We start from the raw sequence: 16,750 nt of genomic DNA, 5'->3' as shown, positions 1-16,750 counted from the left end.
TATGTTAATTTATCATTAGTTCGAGTTTTTTTTTATTAATAGGCTCAATTTGGAAGGAATATATGTAAAGTGCAAAACCTTATATTTTGTATATATTTGCAGTGTACATATTTGTATTTGTATTCTTTCCGAACTGAACTATAGCGCATGTACCATAGATTTTGCTTTTCAAATTGTAGTGTTACATTTCTCTTTTGGCTTCATATGTCAAATAGATAATTTTGATTTAAAAAAAAAATGGTTGGACATATTTGAAATGATGATATCACATTTTGGTATTTTCTTCTTGCAAGAGCTTTGCCTATTAAATGTGAAAGTTTCATCATTGCTGAAGCTTTCTCTTTATCACGGTTTACTAGTAGTCCAAGAGCTTCAATTATCATGTGTTATAATTGAAGGTGATGCTTATAGTATTTTTAAACTCGTGTTGGTGGATGATCTCCATCCATCGTGGCAGTTGATCCATATCATGTAGTTGTCAGGCGGGGTTTATCTCTGTCTAGACTTTTTACTTGGTCTACTATTCTAAATTTTTTTATGTAATACTGTGGAAATGGACTCTTCATCGAGCTAATGGATTCAGTTGTTGTCCGCTATGTGTAAGCAAAAGGGGTTGCAAAACAGCATTTTTACTCCCCACAACTGAAGTGTGGGGAGCAACTGAAGTGTATGTGTTTGAACATCATAGCCGACATCATTCTCCTTGAGTTATTTTACATTTGATACTTAGGCTTCTTACAAGAGACCGATTGCTCCGCTCCACCCTGGTCTTCTCCACTTTTCCTCTTTCTTCGTTAAATACAAAACCTAATGGCAAGAGGAGAGATAAGACCATGTTTGGCATGGCTACATTACATTGCATTGCTGTTTGAGGCCCACATCAATGCCAAGTAGGTGTTTAAACATCAATGGCAAGAGATGTTTCTAATACACAGTTGGGATGTCCTATGAGGCATTGTGGGGTGCTGAATCTTAGGGGTGTCAATTGGATTGAATATGGTCCAATCCAATTCAGTCCAATGTGAGTCCACTACAAATGAATCATGTTCAATTTAATGAGTATTTTGGACTAGTCCAATTCAATGTTTGGACCGTTCAATCTGTTCAAATTTGTTTTAATTTTAATTGGTTTCAATTCAAATCCAGTCCATTGACACCTATATTCATATCTTATATCAATGGATCAAATATTGACTTAATCCAACCCAATCCAATATAAATTTATTACGAATAAATCAGATTCAATCAAATTTAATAAATATTTTGAACCAGATTGGTCCAATCCAATATGTTTTGTTCGTCTGTCCAATCTGTCCAAATTAACTTTGGACTTAATGGGATCCAGTCCAAAACTGGTCCATTGACACCTTTAGCGCTGATATGAACTCTTTATAGTGAAGTAGCAATACAACAAGGTGACTCGATTTTTTGAGCCTTATCCATTTGAGGAAGCAGCATTTTTTAGCTTACTTAACTGGTTAGGGTATTTTAGAAGATGCCTCTCCTTTCCATTCATTCTCTTTTACACACGACTTCTTGCATGAACCCAAATCACCACTAATCGGTTGTGTTCCAACGGTGCACAATATATGTACAATGGCTATTCGTCTACAGTCTACTATTTTGTAGAGAAATGATTAAGGTTTTGCTAATGTTAGTGTTAGTATAGAAATTTAATTTTGCTAGTGACAGTTTCTATGATTGGTTTTATTTTAGGCAGAACTATTGGGAATAATAACTATTGGTTGGTTACAAGGCTTTTAAATTTTAATCCATTCGTTGATCTCTAATTGTTCAAATCATCACCTGATTGACTTTGTATGTATTTGGTTTTGTTGGCATTTATTGAGTAAACGTTTTGTACTTAATCTGGCTGCAAAACTGAGAAAAACAATTAATGAAGGCATTTATGACATATAGGCGCCATTAGGCACCACATCAGCAAAGGTGCCAATAAACGCATACCCGTTGGGGGAAACTCCAAAATGAAACTTCCTGAAACGGGAAAAGGCACACAAAAATCGATACATACAGATGCGCATAATGAGGCCTTTGTTGATGGGGTGCCTATGTGGTAGTGTTTACTCAATAAATGCGCGTGGTTCCAAACACCTTCTTTCTGAGTCCAAGTCTTATAAAACCTGGCATTTTCCCAAAAATCATTGACAAAGTAAAAAAAGTCAACCCGAATGGTTGAAACGTGGAATTGGATGACCTGGTTAGTGGGCGACAGTTCTCATGTCAACTTAGGTTTTAAGTCCACATTTTAGGTTTAAAAAATTTAAAAATTTCCTTAAAGTCTAAACATTACTCGACCCCCTTTCCCGTATGTTTCTATGTTATTGTCTCTTTGTTCAGAATGTTAGAGGAGGAGATAATAGAGAGAACCTGAATGAACGAACAAACTCACATAGATTCCGCCATTGCTAGACACAAAAGAAGGTTGTTTTTCGTCTCCAATCACCGGTGACACCAAGGTCCCGTTCACTTTTCGTAAGTTACCTACCTAGGTAAATGCAGTTACCTGGGTAAGTTTTTCTTGGGAAACACTTACCAAGGTAAGTGTATTTACCCATGTTATTTTATTTCCCAAGTAAAAAAGAAAATGACCAATTTAGCCATAAAAATCCATTATTAAATGGGGCATTTTTGTCCCATTTAAGTGCTGGAATCTTTTCCCCCATGTGAGAAAGTTATTTACCCACCAAGGAGATGGGCATTACTGACCTAGGTAAGTGATACCTAGGAAAATAAACTTTCCCTAGTCCCCACATCAGTCTGAAAAAAAAAAAAAAAACATGGTATTCTTGGTCAATGGGAACCAAAATCCCATTGACCAACTTTCCCCCCTCTCAAAATCCAAAAAAAGAACGTCCCCAAATTCTTAACATTGGCATCTATTTTTTTTTTCATTTTTAGCATCTGTCTTGAGTTTGGGAAATGCCAATGCTCTGGCCGTTGAATGTACTTCTCATTGGTGATTGTATTGGGTTGGGTGATTCAAAGTTTCAAACTTCAGAGAGAGGTGCTCTAGTCTTTTATTTTATATTTTGTGTTTTTCATTTTTTTCTAGTTTTGTGTATATTTCATTTCCGATTTAAGGTTTTTTTTTTGTGTAAATCTATAGTTTCTAAGTTGTTGGAAGCAAGTCACTTTAAACCCATTAGTCTTTGCAACACCATTTACAAAGCCATGACCAAAATTCTAGTTAATAGGGTCAAACCTTTGCTTCATAAAATAATAAGTGAAAACCAAAGTGCTTTTATCTCAAGCAGGCAAATTCATGATAATATCCTAATTGCCCATGAAATAATTGATTTTATGAGGAAGGCAAAAGGGAAAAAAGCTTGGATGGTTTTAAAATTAGACATGAGTAAGGCTTACGACAGAGTGGAATGGAGTTTCTTAGAAATGGTGCTAAGGAAGCTAGGGTTTGGCAATAAATGGGTAGCTTGGATATTGGAGTGTATTTCAACAATGTCATATCAAATTCTAATTAATGGAGCTGTGGACAAACCCTTCCAACCAGAAAGGGGAATCAGACAAGGAGACCCCCTATCTCCATATATTCACTCCTCTTTGTGTCTGAAGCACTCTCCACTTACCTTCATAACCTTGTTTTGCAGAAAAAAAAGGTGTGAAAATAAATAGGGATTGTTTGGTAATTTCCTACCTCTTTTTTGCAGATGGCAGCTACCTCTTTACAAGGGAAACCCCATATGAAAGTCAAAATCTGGTGGAGGCAATTAAACTTTATGAAAATTCATCTTGTTAGTAGGTAAATTTCTTGAAGTCTGAGCTTTTTTTTCAGCAAAAATTTTCACCCAAGACTTCAAAAATTAATAGCTAGAAGACTAAAGATTAAAAAAGTGGATCATACTGGAACATATTTGGGTCTATACACAGTAGTGGAGAGATCAAAGAAAGATTTGTTTGGTCATCTAATAAGGAGGATAGAATCCAAAACTTCGAAATGGTATGGCCTTCTCCTATATAATGGAGGGAAAGAAGTAGTCCTTTTAAAATCAGTAGTAGCTGCCATTCAAACTATACAATGTCCTGCTTTCTGGTGAAGAAAATTTTGGTGGGGATCACATATAAAGAAGAAAAAATGCATTGGGTAAATTGGGAAATCATAATCAGAAATAAAAATGATGGTGTGTTGGGCTTCAAAGACCCAACTTGCTTCAAGGCTCTTTTAGCAAAGCAGGTTTGGAGGCTTTGTACAGAAGAAAATAATCTGGGGTGCAGAGTGATAAAAGCAAGATATCTAAGAGGGAAAAAAATTTTAAATGACAATTTGCAAAAGAGAAGGTCATGGGGATGGCAAAGTCTTCTAGCTGGGAGGGAAATTCTTAAAAAGGGGCATTTTGGAAAGTAAATTTAGGAGAGAAAGTGAAAATCTGGAGAGACCCTTGGTTAAAGGACTTCCCAAATTTCAGATTGATGGGGCCGGATCTTGGAAATAATGGTCCCATATGGGTTAAGGACCTAATAGATCCAAAAAAAGATGCTAGAATCTGGATATTATTAGGAATTTTTTACAAAAGAAATTGAAAACCAAATTAAAAAAGTTCCTTTAGCTTCTGGTAATTGGGAGGATAGGCTAATCTGGAAAGGTAGTGCGACAGGAAAATTCATGGTAAAGTTGGCTTATTTTCTTGCGAGTAGGGAAATATTTGAGAAACAAATTGGTGATCAATCACTAGAAGCTTTACTCAAAATAAAGATCCATGGAAGGAGTTATGGAAGTTAAAAGTTGATTAAAAAATTAAGCATTTCATTTGGAGATGTTTGTGGGAAGCAATAGCGGTCAATGTTGTATTATTTAAAAGAAATTTATCAACCTCAATTTTATGCCCAATTTGTAATAGGGAACCAGAATCAATTATGCATGCATTATTCAAATGTGATCATGCCAAGAAACTATGGTTCGGTTTTATTTTTGGCTACAACATACAATCAGACCCAGATGTTTTTAAAGAATGGTTTGAATCATGGATCGCAAAGTGTGGTCAAATGAAAGAAAGGAAGGAAGAGCTGCTAAATTACACAGTTCTCATGTTATATATGGACAATATGGAAGTGCAGGAACAAATGCATTTTTTAAAATGTGACTCCTAACCCAAATATATCTCTATTGCTATTTAACAGGGCCTGGAAGGAGAGGAAGATAATTTTATTGAAAAAATGGCAAGGTTCTTCGCAAGCTCTTGAAGAAGAAAGACCAAGGTATTTGTGGAAGCCTACTAAAGTAAATGTATTGAAAATCAATATGGATGGTAGCTTAACTAATGATGGCAAGGCAAGGTTTGGAGCAGTTATTAGAAGTCATTTTGGTTGTTGTGAAGCAATATGTTTTGGTCCAAGTTCGGTAGTATCCTCGTTTCAAGCTGAAGATGTAGCATGCCTTCGAGGAATTAAGCTGGCTAAGAGCTTCTGTAGAGTCGCTTTTGTGATCGAAAGCAACAACAAATCTTTAATTCAGGCCTTGGCTTCTTGAGATCTCTCTGGGGTTTAGGACGCTTTCTTTATTTGTAAAGATATTTTGGCTGAATGTGAAAGCAATATATTGGCTCATAATCTAACCAAAAAAGGACTGTCGGAGTCAGGTGTTTATATTGATGCAATTCCTCTTTGGATAGCGAAATGGGTGGATCTCCCCCTCACCTTTTGTAATCTTGTTTCCTGTATTTGCAATGAAATTTAACTAGTTTATTACCAAAAAAAAAAAGTTGTTGGAAGCCTAGAAGTTGGCAAACCATTTTTTTTTCATTCATTTTAATATATATATTTTTTTCAATTTTTCTATGATTCCTAAGCTGCAATGTGCAACCTGAAAGGTTGAAAGTTGGAATATTAGGCCATTTTTTTAATTTAGAATTCATTTTTTCATTTTTGGCTATTTTATATATTTGTAAATATTAGGCTTTTTTTATAAATGTTAAGAGATTTCATACATTTATTTGGCTATATATATATATGTGTGTGTGTGTGTGTGTATAATACATTTTTTTAAATATTTTTAATTATGACATCATGAATTGAACTATCCAACCCAACCAGGCGGACCAGTGACCCGCAACACAAACTATGGGTCGGCCTCCGGGTCGGTTTTAAAAACATTGGTTGGTTATTCATCATTAATATCAATTCAAACTAATGGTAATAATCAAATTCTCAATTTTGTGTTTATCTTGGTTCATGGTGCTTAGGAGGAATTAACATGGGTAGCTATGAGTTTTTTTTTTTTTTGGGTGGGGAGGGGGCAAAAGCTAATATGGTTACTTAAACATGATTCCCCTTTTTTTCTTAATAAAAATGGTACAATTAAAATTAAATCTATTGCATATTTCTAAACACTAAAATAAGGAATTATATTATATCTCAACTATAGAGTACAAAATTATGTATCTAACTAATTCATATATTCTATCATGAGAGAGTGAGTGTATAATGAATACAAAAAAAAAAAATCTCACTTTTTAAGTTGGGCTATGATGCTATCTAATCAGAGGTGTGTCGAATTGAAGATGTTGGCCACGGAAGCTAACACGTCTTCGGACCATGCTAGCACACACCTTCACGGCCTTGTCACCAAAAAACCTCACAAGTAAGCAAAATCCTACATGGACATAGAGACATGTCCCTACCAGGGAGAGAGGAACCTCCCAAGAACCTCGGTGGGCAGCTTCATCCAACAATCCCGCGGACCCTATCCGGCTACAATACAGACACTTAATTATTTAAAGGCATTTCCCCTCAAGATACAGGGCTTTTGCTCTTGAATACTCTTGCTCTCAGATTGATCTCCTATATTTGGATTGGCTCGCCCTCGATAGCTCGTCCCAACCGCTCTCGATTCTTGTTATTGACTTGAGCATCAATGTGCCTTCCCAGGAAACAACTCCTTGAGCCTTTAATTCGCTTTGTAGCCAAGTGTTTGTTTTAGTCTATAGACTCCCACTTCTAAACTACCACAACTTTAAAGGGTTGTTGTGGTTCTTCCTCTATGTAAAAAAAACAATAGCACTTACCATTACAAAAAGAAGAAGACAACAAGAAATGTAAGAAAATCATCAAAACCCCCAACAAGAAGAATATTAAGGACCGGAGTATCAAGTAAATCCAACTTCTGTTCTTCAACTGACTCCACTTCAATTATCGTATTCTCCATGGAAACTCCTAAAACCTCAATTTAAAGTTTAAACAATCCAAATTCCTATGTCCTAACGGGTACACTAGGTAACTCCAGCTACAAAAAAAAATGCAAATGAAAAATTCTCTCATATTATATCTTTAGTAGACAAGACAAAGGAGAGGCAAATATCTCAAAAAGAAGCTTGAGAGAGAGATGTTTTTGAAAAGCTAAAGGGAAAATTTAGATTTTTGGAATTTTTAGTGTCATATGCAAATGGATCTTTACAAATTGCTAAGGGGAGGTGCTTGTTTGGTGATTTCATTTTTTATAGGGAAGGTCTTAATCGACTTTGAAATGAGAGGGGAGGTTTCAGTATTTAAGAAAAACTTGAAGGGAGGTTTATGCCTTTTACCCTAAATTTAAGCAATCATCATTATCTTCATTGTAGTCATTGTAATCATCATTAATTATCTAAGCCTTATCACAACTATAAAATTCAAACAATTATTATCACTTATGCAAATCCATGTTCTTACATGATGATGCTAATGAATATTGTGGAGCCAAAGATATGACTAAACTAGAGGACCCTATTTGATAGATGACCTAAGAATTCGTTTGGTTCGCAAGAACAAGGGTATGGAATCGGAATCAAAATGGTCCATTCCGATTCCAACTATTTGGTTAGATGGAATCAGAATCCCATGCTTATTACTGATAGAATGGCATTCCCCCATTTGAGGGAATGGCCATTCCCATCCCTTTAGGAATGAGAATCCATTCCAACTGAATTTGATTCCTATCTCAACCAAACAGGCAGGGGGAATAGACCATTCCGATTCTAACTATGAACCAAACTGACCCTAAATTAGGCAGTGGAACCCTCCCCACCCCACAGGGCATAAGATGGGTTTATCAAATAAACTTCCTTCAATTAACCTAATTGGAAAATTTTATTTATTTATTTTTTCAATTTATATTCATCATCATCATCATCATTTGAGACTTATCATAACCATATGGGCTTAGCTACATGAATCCTATTTAACCATTTCGTTCCATTTAGTGCCATATCCACTAGCAATAACATTGCACATAAGTTTGGGCTATACTATAAATGAGAAAATTATGCCTCAACCAATCTGATTTGGGCTGCCAAATCTGAAAGACCACCAATAAATGGGCCTTAAAAAGGTTTAAACAAGGCACAACAAAAAAATTGCCATCCAAGCACAGCCTAAATTAAAACTACTTTTGGTGCCCATTGGGCCATCCCATCCGCCCATCTCAAGTGCCATATTTGTACATCATTATGCATTGACCATACTTTGCTTCAAGGCGAAGGAAAAAGAATTACTACTCACACAGATTTTTTTTGACTTGTATCCATTACAAAACCATTGTACATAACCAATTGAACCTGGCTTAACTTCATATTTGTATGTATAAATACTAGAAAAAGCTATGATACCGGAAATACATATTACTGGAAGAGCTTTGACCAATCACAAGCTTCTATGAATTTGATAAATAGTCATCCGATTGGTTATAACGGTTATAGATTTGTATGGTAGTATGTCTTTCTAGTATCATAGTTGGATCCATAAATATCAAATAAACATGTATAAAAGTACTTATGTGTATATATATATATATATATATATATATATATGTGTGTGTGTCTTTTTATTGACATATATGGGTGTATATATGTATGTCAACAAATAATTTTCAAAGCAATTTTTTTTCTAAAGTATACATAATACTGGAAGAGCTTTGACCAATCACAACCTTCTGTGAATTTGATAAATAGTCACCTGATTGGTTATAACGGTTAGAGATTTATATGGTATTATGTCTTTCTAGTATCATAGTTGGATCAATAAAAATCATATAAACATGTATGCAAGTACTTATGTGTATATATATATATATGTGTGTCTTTTTATTGACATATATGGGTATATATATGTATGTCAACAATTAATTTTTAAAGCAATTTTTTTAAAGTACGATAACTATGCCATTTTGTACATAATAATGCTAAAATTGAATTGACGTCCATCCTTAAATTCAAGAAATAAGAAAATTTAACAAAGGGAAATCGAGAAATTGGGTCAATCCAAACCAACCTAACTCAAAATCTTAGGGTTGGGTTTTAGGCTTAGGAGTTCAACAACTTGGGTTAGGTTAGGATTGACCTCAACTCAACCTAACCCAATCCAACATTCACCCCCTACTAGGAGTCAACATATGTCCACACGGCTATCCAAAGGCTAATGCTAAACCATGGAAAGGAAGGGGGAGAAGCAAGGCATAGCATAGAATCCAAATGGTCTCGATATACAATTCATCACTTAAAAGTGCAATTTAGTCTCAATTATGCAAAAATTATGCACAATGCATAAATTAAACTGTGTTTGGAAACGATGCAAATAAGTGTGAATGCATATATATAGAGTGTAAAATGGTTCATATAAATAGCAAAGTTAGGTTAGTTTTGTACTGACAAATTTACTTTCTTATCAAACAAACTTTTAGCTGTAATGGATGCAAACATGAATTTCAATAAAGCATATACTTTTTTTTATCAAAAACCCACTTGAATGCAAATTTACTTCGTTTTTATTGATGTACTTTTACATCTTCTTATCAATGTAAATATGCATTGGTCTGTTATTTATCAATGCACAAATGTAATGTTATCAAATACAGGCAAAAGTGAACCAAAGTGCAAATTTACCCTAAACCGGGATTTACACTCCATTAGCATAATTTCCAAATGCAGCCTAAACAAATTACATGCAAAATGCAAAATTGTGAATTATGTACAAATTAAAAGAGAAATATGCAAAATGTGAAGTTGTGTACAAATACATGAAAAAATATGCAAAATTAATACGAGCAAAATGTCTAGAAATGGGTATAGAGAAAAGCCTAAACCAGCAAACATATCACCAAGAAAAAGAAGTAATTAAAAAACTAACATGGCACAATATGAAATGCTTCCTTAATTGATATAATGTTATATTGTTTAGAGAAGTCCAAGCATGCTAATGTGCCACATTCAATTCCCAGTTCTATTTTCTTCTTATGCGATAAGTTTTTTTTCTCAAAAAATTTACGTTTTTAAATACAAAAACGTAAATTCAAACAATCATCATCTAAGTGGCACATTCCACCGTGCATTGTCGTAAATAATAACATATAAGTATGGGGAGATATTCCCAATGCACAGTGGGATGTACCTGTAAGGTTTAGAGAGCACTCAAAAATCAGCTACTCCATTTGGAGTAGCCCTACTATGCTGGGCCAAAACCATGAATCATGCCTCTTGATGAATTGATGTGGACTCACCTTAACTTGGATGAAGTGACCTAAAGTGAGGCCACAAAAATGCATCAAAAGTTGTTATTTCATCATTTTAGCCCAAGACTACTCTAAGTAGAGTTTGGATTTGCTCTTCACATAGAACTCCTCACACCAACCTCATAGTACTTGGAGCCGTGCACACGCATATGAAACATCGCCATACTCTTATAAGTTTATGAATTGGATCTGCTCTCCTCACAAGTCACACCAATCTCATAGTCACATCTTACCATGTATTGAGAACATCTCCCCATGAGTAATAAATCCAAGTATGGAAGATGTTCCTGATGTGTGGGTGGAATATGCTAAGGTCGGTGTGAGGAGCAGATGGAACTCATCATTCACGAGAGGTGTTTCCAATGCAGGGCTCCAATGTGCTGAGGACCTTGAGGTTGATGTGAGGCATATTCAGTGAGTAGGGATACCAATGGATCGGATTATGATCTGATCTGACCATATTTGATCGAATTTGGATCACCCATGTTCGGATTTAATCGGATCAGATCTGGATCACCTTTATTCGATCCGATATATGTTATATAATCTCTGTGTTATGACAATAATTAAAAAAGTACTTGTATTTTTTGTTTTTTTTTTAATTTAAATTGGTATATTTTATTTTTCTTTTAATAATTTATTAATTAAAAAAAAACAAATTGGATCAGATCAGATTTAAATATCTGACTTGTCAATAAAATTCAAATTCAGATGGAAACCTATCAGATTCAATCTCGTCTTCCGCTATAAACAAAATAGATTGGATTCAGATTACCCTAATTTGAATCTCGCATCCCTAGCACTGAGCAATAAATCCAAAATTCACAAGTAGAATACAATACAAATAACATAGGATCCGCACAGACCATGCCTCACATGCACCTTACATCACATATCAACAGTGCATTAGAAACCTCTCTCATGAAAATATTCCCATTTTCCAATGCACGCCTCACACCGATCCCAAAGTCGGACCGATAGCACGCTCCAAACATCTTCCGTACTTATCGTGGAGTTCATATCAATCCCCACAAGATAATTTCTCACAGCATCCCACAGCACATCTCCGCCGTGCATTAAAAACATCTCCCGATGATAACATGGCAGATGTTCTGTGAGACATTGTGGGAAACTTACCGTGTGAGGGGTTGATTTCAACTCCTTTGTCGTGTGGGACGCGCTCCATGGGAGCCAATCCGAACTCGATTGAGAGAATCTAATCCTGTAATCCATGCCAGAGCAAAAGTGCGGAGGATAAAGTGGGTGAAGGAGGAAACGAAGCAGCTGCCACCTGCCAACATTCAGCAGAGTTATTAAAGAGAGCGGACCGATGAAATTCAGGAGTGTAAATCGTTGTTCGGTTTTAGCGTCATCTCTACTGCTTCTCTTCTCTGCATTTTCTGAATTTAGGCTTTGTTTCGCGAATCCCAAAAGGATGGAACGCGAGGGAGTAATCCTCGGCGGAATACACGATTCCGTCGGGTTTGAGAACAGCGTCGAGATTGAAGACCTTGCTCGATTCGCTGTCGATGAACACAACAAGAAACAGGTTATCTCTTGTCTCTTTCTCGAATCTCGACTGGAAGCTCTCTGGAGTTTTGAAAAAGAATTCTTTCATTTATTTAATTTTTGTTTGCTTGATGATTGGGGTAGAATGCGCTGCTGGAGTTTGGGAGGGTTGTGATGGCGAAGGAGCAGGTGGTTGCCGGAATGATGCACCACCTGACTCTGGAGGTGATTGAGGCGGGTAAGAAGAAACTCTGTGAAGCCAAGGTGTGGGTGAAGCCATGGATGAACTTCAAGGAGCTGCACGAATTCAGGCTGGTTGGAGATGCCCCCACTGTCGCTTCGTCGGATCTCGGTGCCAAGCGTGGTAAATGATCTGGAAATCTCTCTTTGCACTTCAATTTTGAAGCAATATTGAATATAAATTGATTGCAGAATTTTATATGCATCTTTCACATGTAGTCTGTTAAAAGTTATAAGAATCAATTCTAGGATTGAGAGTGCACGTTTTGGATTTTCAATCCACCAAATATACAGGGTAGGGGATAGATTGTGTCGATTGGGAAGAATGCTAACCATGGTGCCCTTTCTCAATTTTTTCTTTTCAAGAAGATCTTTCGCCAAAATATATATGAGTTTCCAACCCTCTACCAAATAATCTCACACGCACATTTCATAGATGACGGGTCCCAGTTTCATGGTGAGATGTGCGGTGTTAGATGAAGTTAGTAGTTGGCAGAAGGTCTCAACTGAGTCAAATATCAATTTGGGAATATTTTTGTATTTATATGCTTTATTTTATGAGGAGGTATTCCAAATACAAAGAGACCGTTGGAATGGTGTGTGAGCATGCACATGCACCCACCCAAGTCAATTCATAAAATTGTACTCACACAGTTGTCACAACTCTTTTCTGTTGTGCATTGGGAATATTTCCATGCTATTTTTACGGAGAGGTATTCTCAAAGCACCACTGAAAAGGGCTGTGAAAACTGTAAGCACAATTTTGTGAGTTTTTTTGGGAATATTTTACTTGTGCTGTTAAATGAAAGATTTTAGACATAGAAAGAAAGGCTTATGCAAGTTTTTTGGGTAGTGTTTCCGGTTTCTTGTCTTTTGTTACCAAAAATAATTAAAGAAAAATAACTGATTGTTGGTCTAGAGGTTAGAAAGTTTGAAAGATCTTCCAAGACTTGTCAAACAAGCCCTATGTTATGTGCATGGTTGGGTCCCAAGTCAGAGTCTATAGGCTTCCAGTATATGGTGGATCATTGTTTGTTTTATTCTATTTGGAGTTGCTGAAATTGTTGGAATCAAGCTTTTAAAACCTCACCCATAAATGGAACCCTTTGGCTCATTTTGGTTGTCAGATCTAAACGAATCAACACATGATGTTTTAAAAATAATAAAAGGTTTAAATAAAAATGATTAAAAAACCTTTGTCCAAGTCAAATTGTTAGCCATTTCAATGGTTTTTTTTTTGAAAAATTCAGGCCAAGTAAAAAACAGAAATGGATAGGTAGGGGTGTCCATGGTTCAGTTAACCGAACCATAGGTAATTTTTGCAAACTGAACAGGTATTACCGGTTAACCAGTCCGTCGGTTTTGATTTTTGACTGGTTTGGTTCTTCAATTTTTTGATTTTTTATATTTATAATATATATTATATAAGTATATGTATAATATTATATTATAAATAATAAATGATATATAATATATCATAAATATTATAAAAATATATAAAATATTTATAAATAGATTATTATAAATATAATATATATATATATTTATATATTTATATAATAAATATATATTTATGTATAATATATAAAAAATATGTAACATATATTAAAAATATATAATATATACATATAAATATATATATGGCTCAGTTCAGTTTTTTGGTTTTTCAATTTTTCATGGACACTCCTATGGATAGGTGACTGTATTCCAAGTCAAATAATTTGCATGGAAATCATCTAAGCCATATCCCAACTATACAGAATTGGTCACATGAATCCTGTTTCGCCATTTCCTTCTATTCAATGCCATATCCATTATTAAACTATGCACACTTAATCATTTTTTATTACTCCCATCTAAGTTTTCTTTAGTCGGCCTCTAGTTCTTCTAGCCCCTTTGATTTGCAACTAACTCCTTTTTCTAAGAGGTGTAAATGGTATTTATGTAGATGATCAAATACACAAAATCGTTGCATAAATTTGGTTTGGTTTTATATGAAATCAAATACTTGATGTAGGCAATTCCTTCACCAAATAATAGGGGTTATCATTCTTGGCTTGTCATGCAATATATATATTATAAAATATAAAACTTTTAACATATAAATATTTATGAAGTGGCACGTGTCAACACATGTGGCAATACATGAGTTAATTCAAATATGAGAATTGTCTTCCTAGCAAAGTCTTAGGAATCATGGGCTGGGCTGGACCACACTTTGGACACATGACATCTAAAGATAAAAATATTATTTTGAAAATTTAAAATTAAATAATATATAATGCATGAAACAAAATATTGCACATGGCCAACCTAGGATAGGCTTGACTAGGCTTTGGCCTATGGCACAAAAACTAAAGCATGGGCTTTATTTAATTCTTATAAATGGTTTGGCTTGATTTGCCTATCTTTGTATAGATGAAGCCAAGCCAAGGCCTCATTATCATTCCCTTTCATTAGGCTCGGCCCATGATTCCTTAAATTAACTTTTATTAGTATTGGAAAGCCCATAAGCCTGACTTGTTTTATAAACAACATTTTGTTGGTTTCAAAAACATGTGTTGTTTTTTAAAATAAACTAAACTTGTTTTTTGCTTTAAGAACAAAAGTAGAGTTTAAAAACATGTTTTTTTTTTTTTTTTTCTGATGTGGTAATTTCAAAATCAAATGAAAACAAAAATATTAATGTTGTAAAACACCCCTTTCACGCTTAACATTCCAAAGCCTTCTCAAGCCGGTAAGCCCACAATGTGCATGTATAGAGGCCAGAGCTGGGATCATGTTTCGTACTTCGTAGTAGTAATTATTGACGTGTAAATCCAGATTGCCATGAAATGGGCTGGGCCACTCATGGGCCAGCACGCCTTGATACAATTTGGCCGATGCTCTAAATGGCCCATAGTGGTATAGTGTAGTGCAGGCACGACCCATAGCCCTGTTCTAGACTGGGTTAAGGGTTTGAGGCCCATGAGCTGGCATATGTATGTATGTATTTATTTGTTTTATTTTATTATATAAAAAAAAATTGCTCCTCGATTTGTTGTGTCATGGTAGCACCGCCTGCTCAGTGGCATGACAAAAGCACGCTACACTTGTATTTACCAATTGTTGGAGGCAGAGGCCGAGGTTGGCACCTTTTGCTCCTTTCGGTTCTTTTTCCCTATTATTTCCATAATAGCAGTTTTATTCTTCTGTTATTAGCTCTTGACATGAAAACTGCATGTATATTTGTAACTTATACAGTTATGGAAGATAGATAATGATCTTATCGTTTGTGATTCATGCAGGTAATTGAGTAATTGAAGTAGCAAAACTCGAATTGCTTCTCAAGGTCTACAGGGTAAATAAGAAAGAAAAATATAGTTTTTTTTTTTAAAGTAAGTTGAAGTACATAGGAATGTTGAAGGTTTCTGAGCAGGATCACTCATGAGTCTAGGCACTAGCCTATTATGCTAATATGTGTGGATTTATATTATAGACATCTGATTTAGTACTTCTATGAAACATTTATTATTGCTACATATATATTTGAAATAATAGTGTACTGCTCGAATAATCTTCAGAACACGTGGTATGCATGCACCATGGGTTTATGGTCTAACCATATGGTCCGTGGATTAAAAGACTATGAATTAAAGAGCCGTAAATCAATATAAATGACATTACGGACTATTGGTCGGATATTAACACACAAATTCAAATCTTCCTTTGCCACTTTAAGTTTGTAGTGATTCAGTGACTCAGGTGGATGGTGAAAATTTTGTCAATTTTCAATGGTTGCATCGGGTGTTGATCCATTTGACCGTTTTTCAGAAATTTGAAAAATCAGAGCAATTTCCGATTCCAGGGTTTTATGGTCGGTCTAACCATATGATCCGGTTTGAGTCTCGTAACATTGAGAAAATAATAATAGGTAAACAAATGAATAAAACCATAAAAAGTACATTTTAAAGAAGTTCTAACAACTACTGCCAGTGCCACATCCAATTTGTTCTTAAGGCTCAGTTTGGAAAGAGCACAAGCACAAATATATACACTATATATACATACAAAATACAATGTTTGTATTCTATATATTTATATTTGTACTCTTTCCACACTTTGGGAGAAATATAAATATAAATATGAACAGCGCGAATATATACAAAATAATACATCTTTCAAACTTTGGAAAGAGCAATGTACATATTTGTATTTGTTCTCCTTCCAAATTGAGCCTAATTTGTATATATATATATATATATATATATATATATATTTTTTTTGTGGGATACTTTTTCTCAAAAAAAAAATTATCATTTATCTATATTAAACAGTTTTTTTGTGATATATTTTCAAATACAAAAATGTAAATTCAAAAACATAATTTTCATCCTTGTACTCATCATCATCCTCTAAGCCTTATTCCAATTATAAAATTCCCTAAAATTTAAATTGGAATAGTTTTAACCACTAATTAATTCTTACTTTACCAAATGAGAAAACCTATGA

The 16,750-nt window shown here is 34.8% G+C and overlaps 1 protein-coding gene across 1 annotated transcript; it reads left to right on the top strand.

Annotated features, from left to right (window-relative positions):
• The first annotated feature begins 11,743 nt into the window (after positions 1–11,743).
• On the top strand, positions 11,744–15,780 carry LOC104588275 (cysteine proteinase inhibitor A-like). Its single transcript, XM_010246134.3, has 3 exons — positions 11,744–12,059; positions 12,164–12,383; positions 15,547–15,780. Exons 1-3 carry the CDS (start codon positions 11,841–11,843, stop codon positions 15,552–15,554), a joined length of 447 nt encoding a protein of 148 aa, XP_010244436.1. The 5' UTR covers positions 11,744–11,840; the 3' UTR covers positions 15,555–15,780.
• Positions 15,781–16,750: the final 970 nt, after the last annotated feature.

This window comes from Nelumbo nucifera, chromosome 7, assembly GCF_055504915.1.
Source record: "Nelumbo nucifera cultivar China Antique chromosome 7, China Antique-T2T, whole genome shotgun sequence".
Taxonomy (NCBI): domain Eukaryota; kingdom Viridiplantae; phylum Streptophyta; class Magnoliopsida; order Proteales; family Nelumbonaceae; genus Nelumbo; species Nelumbo nucifera.
This window is presented reverse-complemented; position numbering and strand designations above follow the sequence as displayed.

What these genes read in the sequence shown, in the direction of transcription:
- LOC104588275 (XM_010246134.3), top strand. Translation starts at nt 11,841, where the DNA reads ATGAAATTCAGGAGTGTAAATCGTTGTTCGGTTTTAGCGTCATCTCTA. An exon ending in ATGAACACAACAAGAAACAG is followed by an intron (nt 12,060 to 12,163) that starts GTTATCTCTTGT and finishes TGATTGGGGTAG; the next exon opens with AATGCGCTGCTGGAGTTTGG.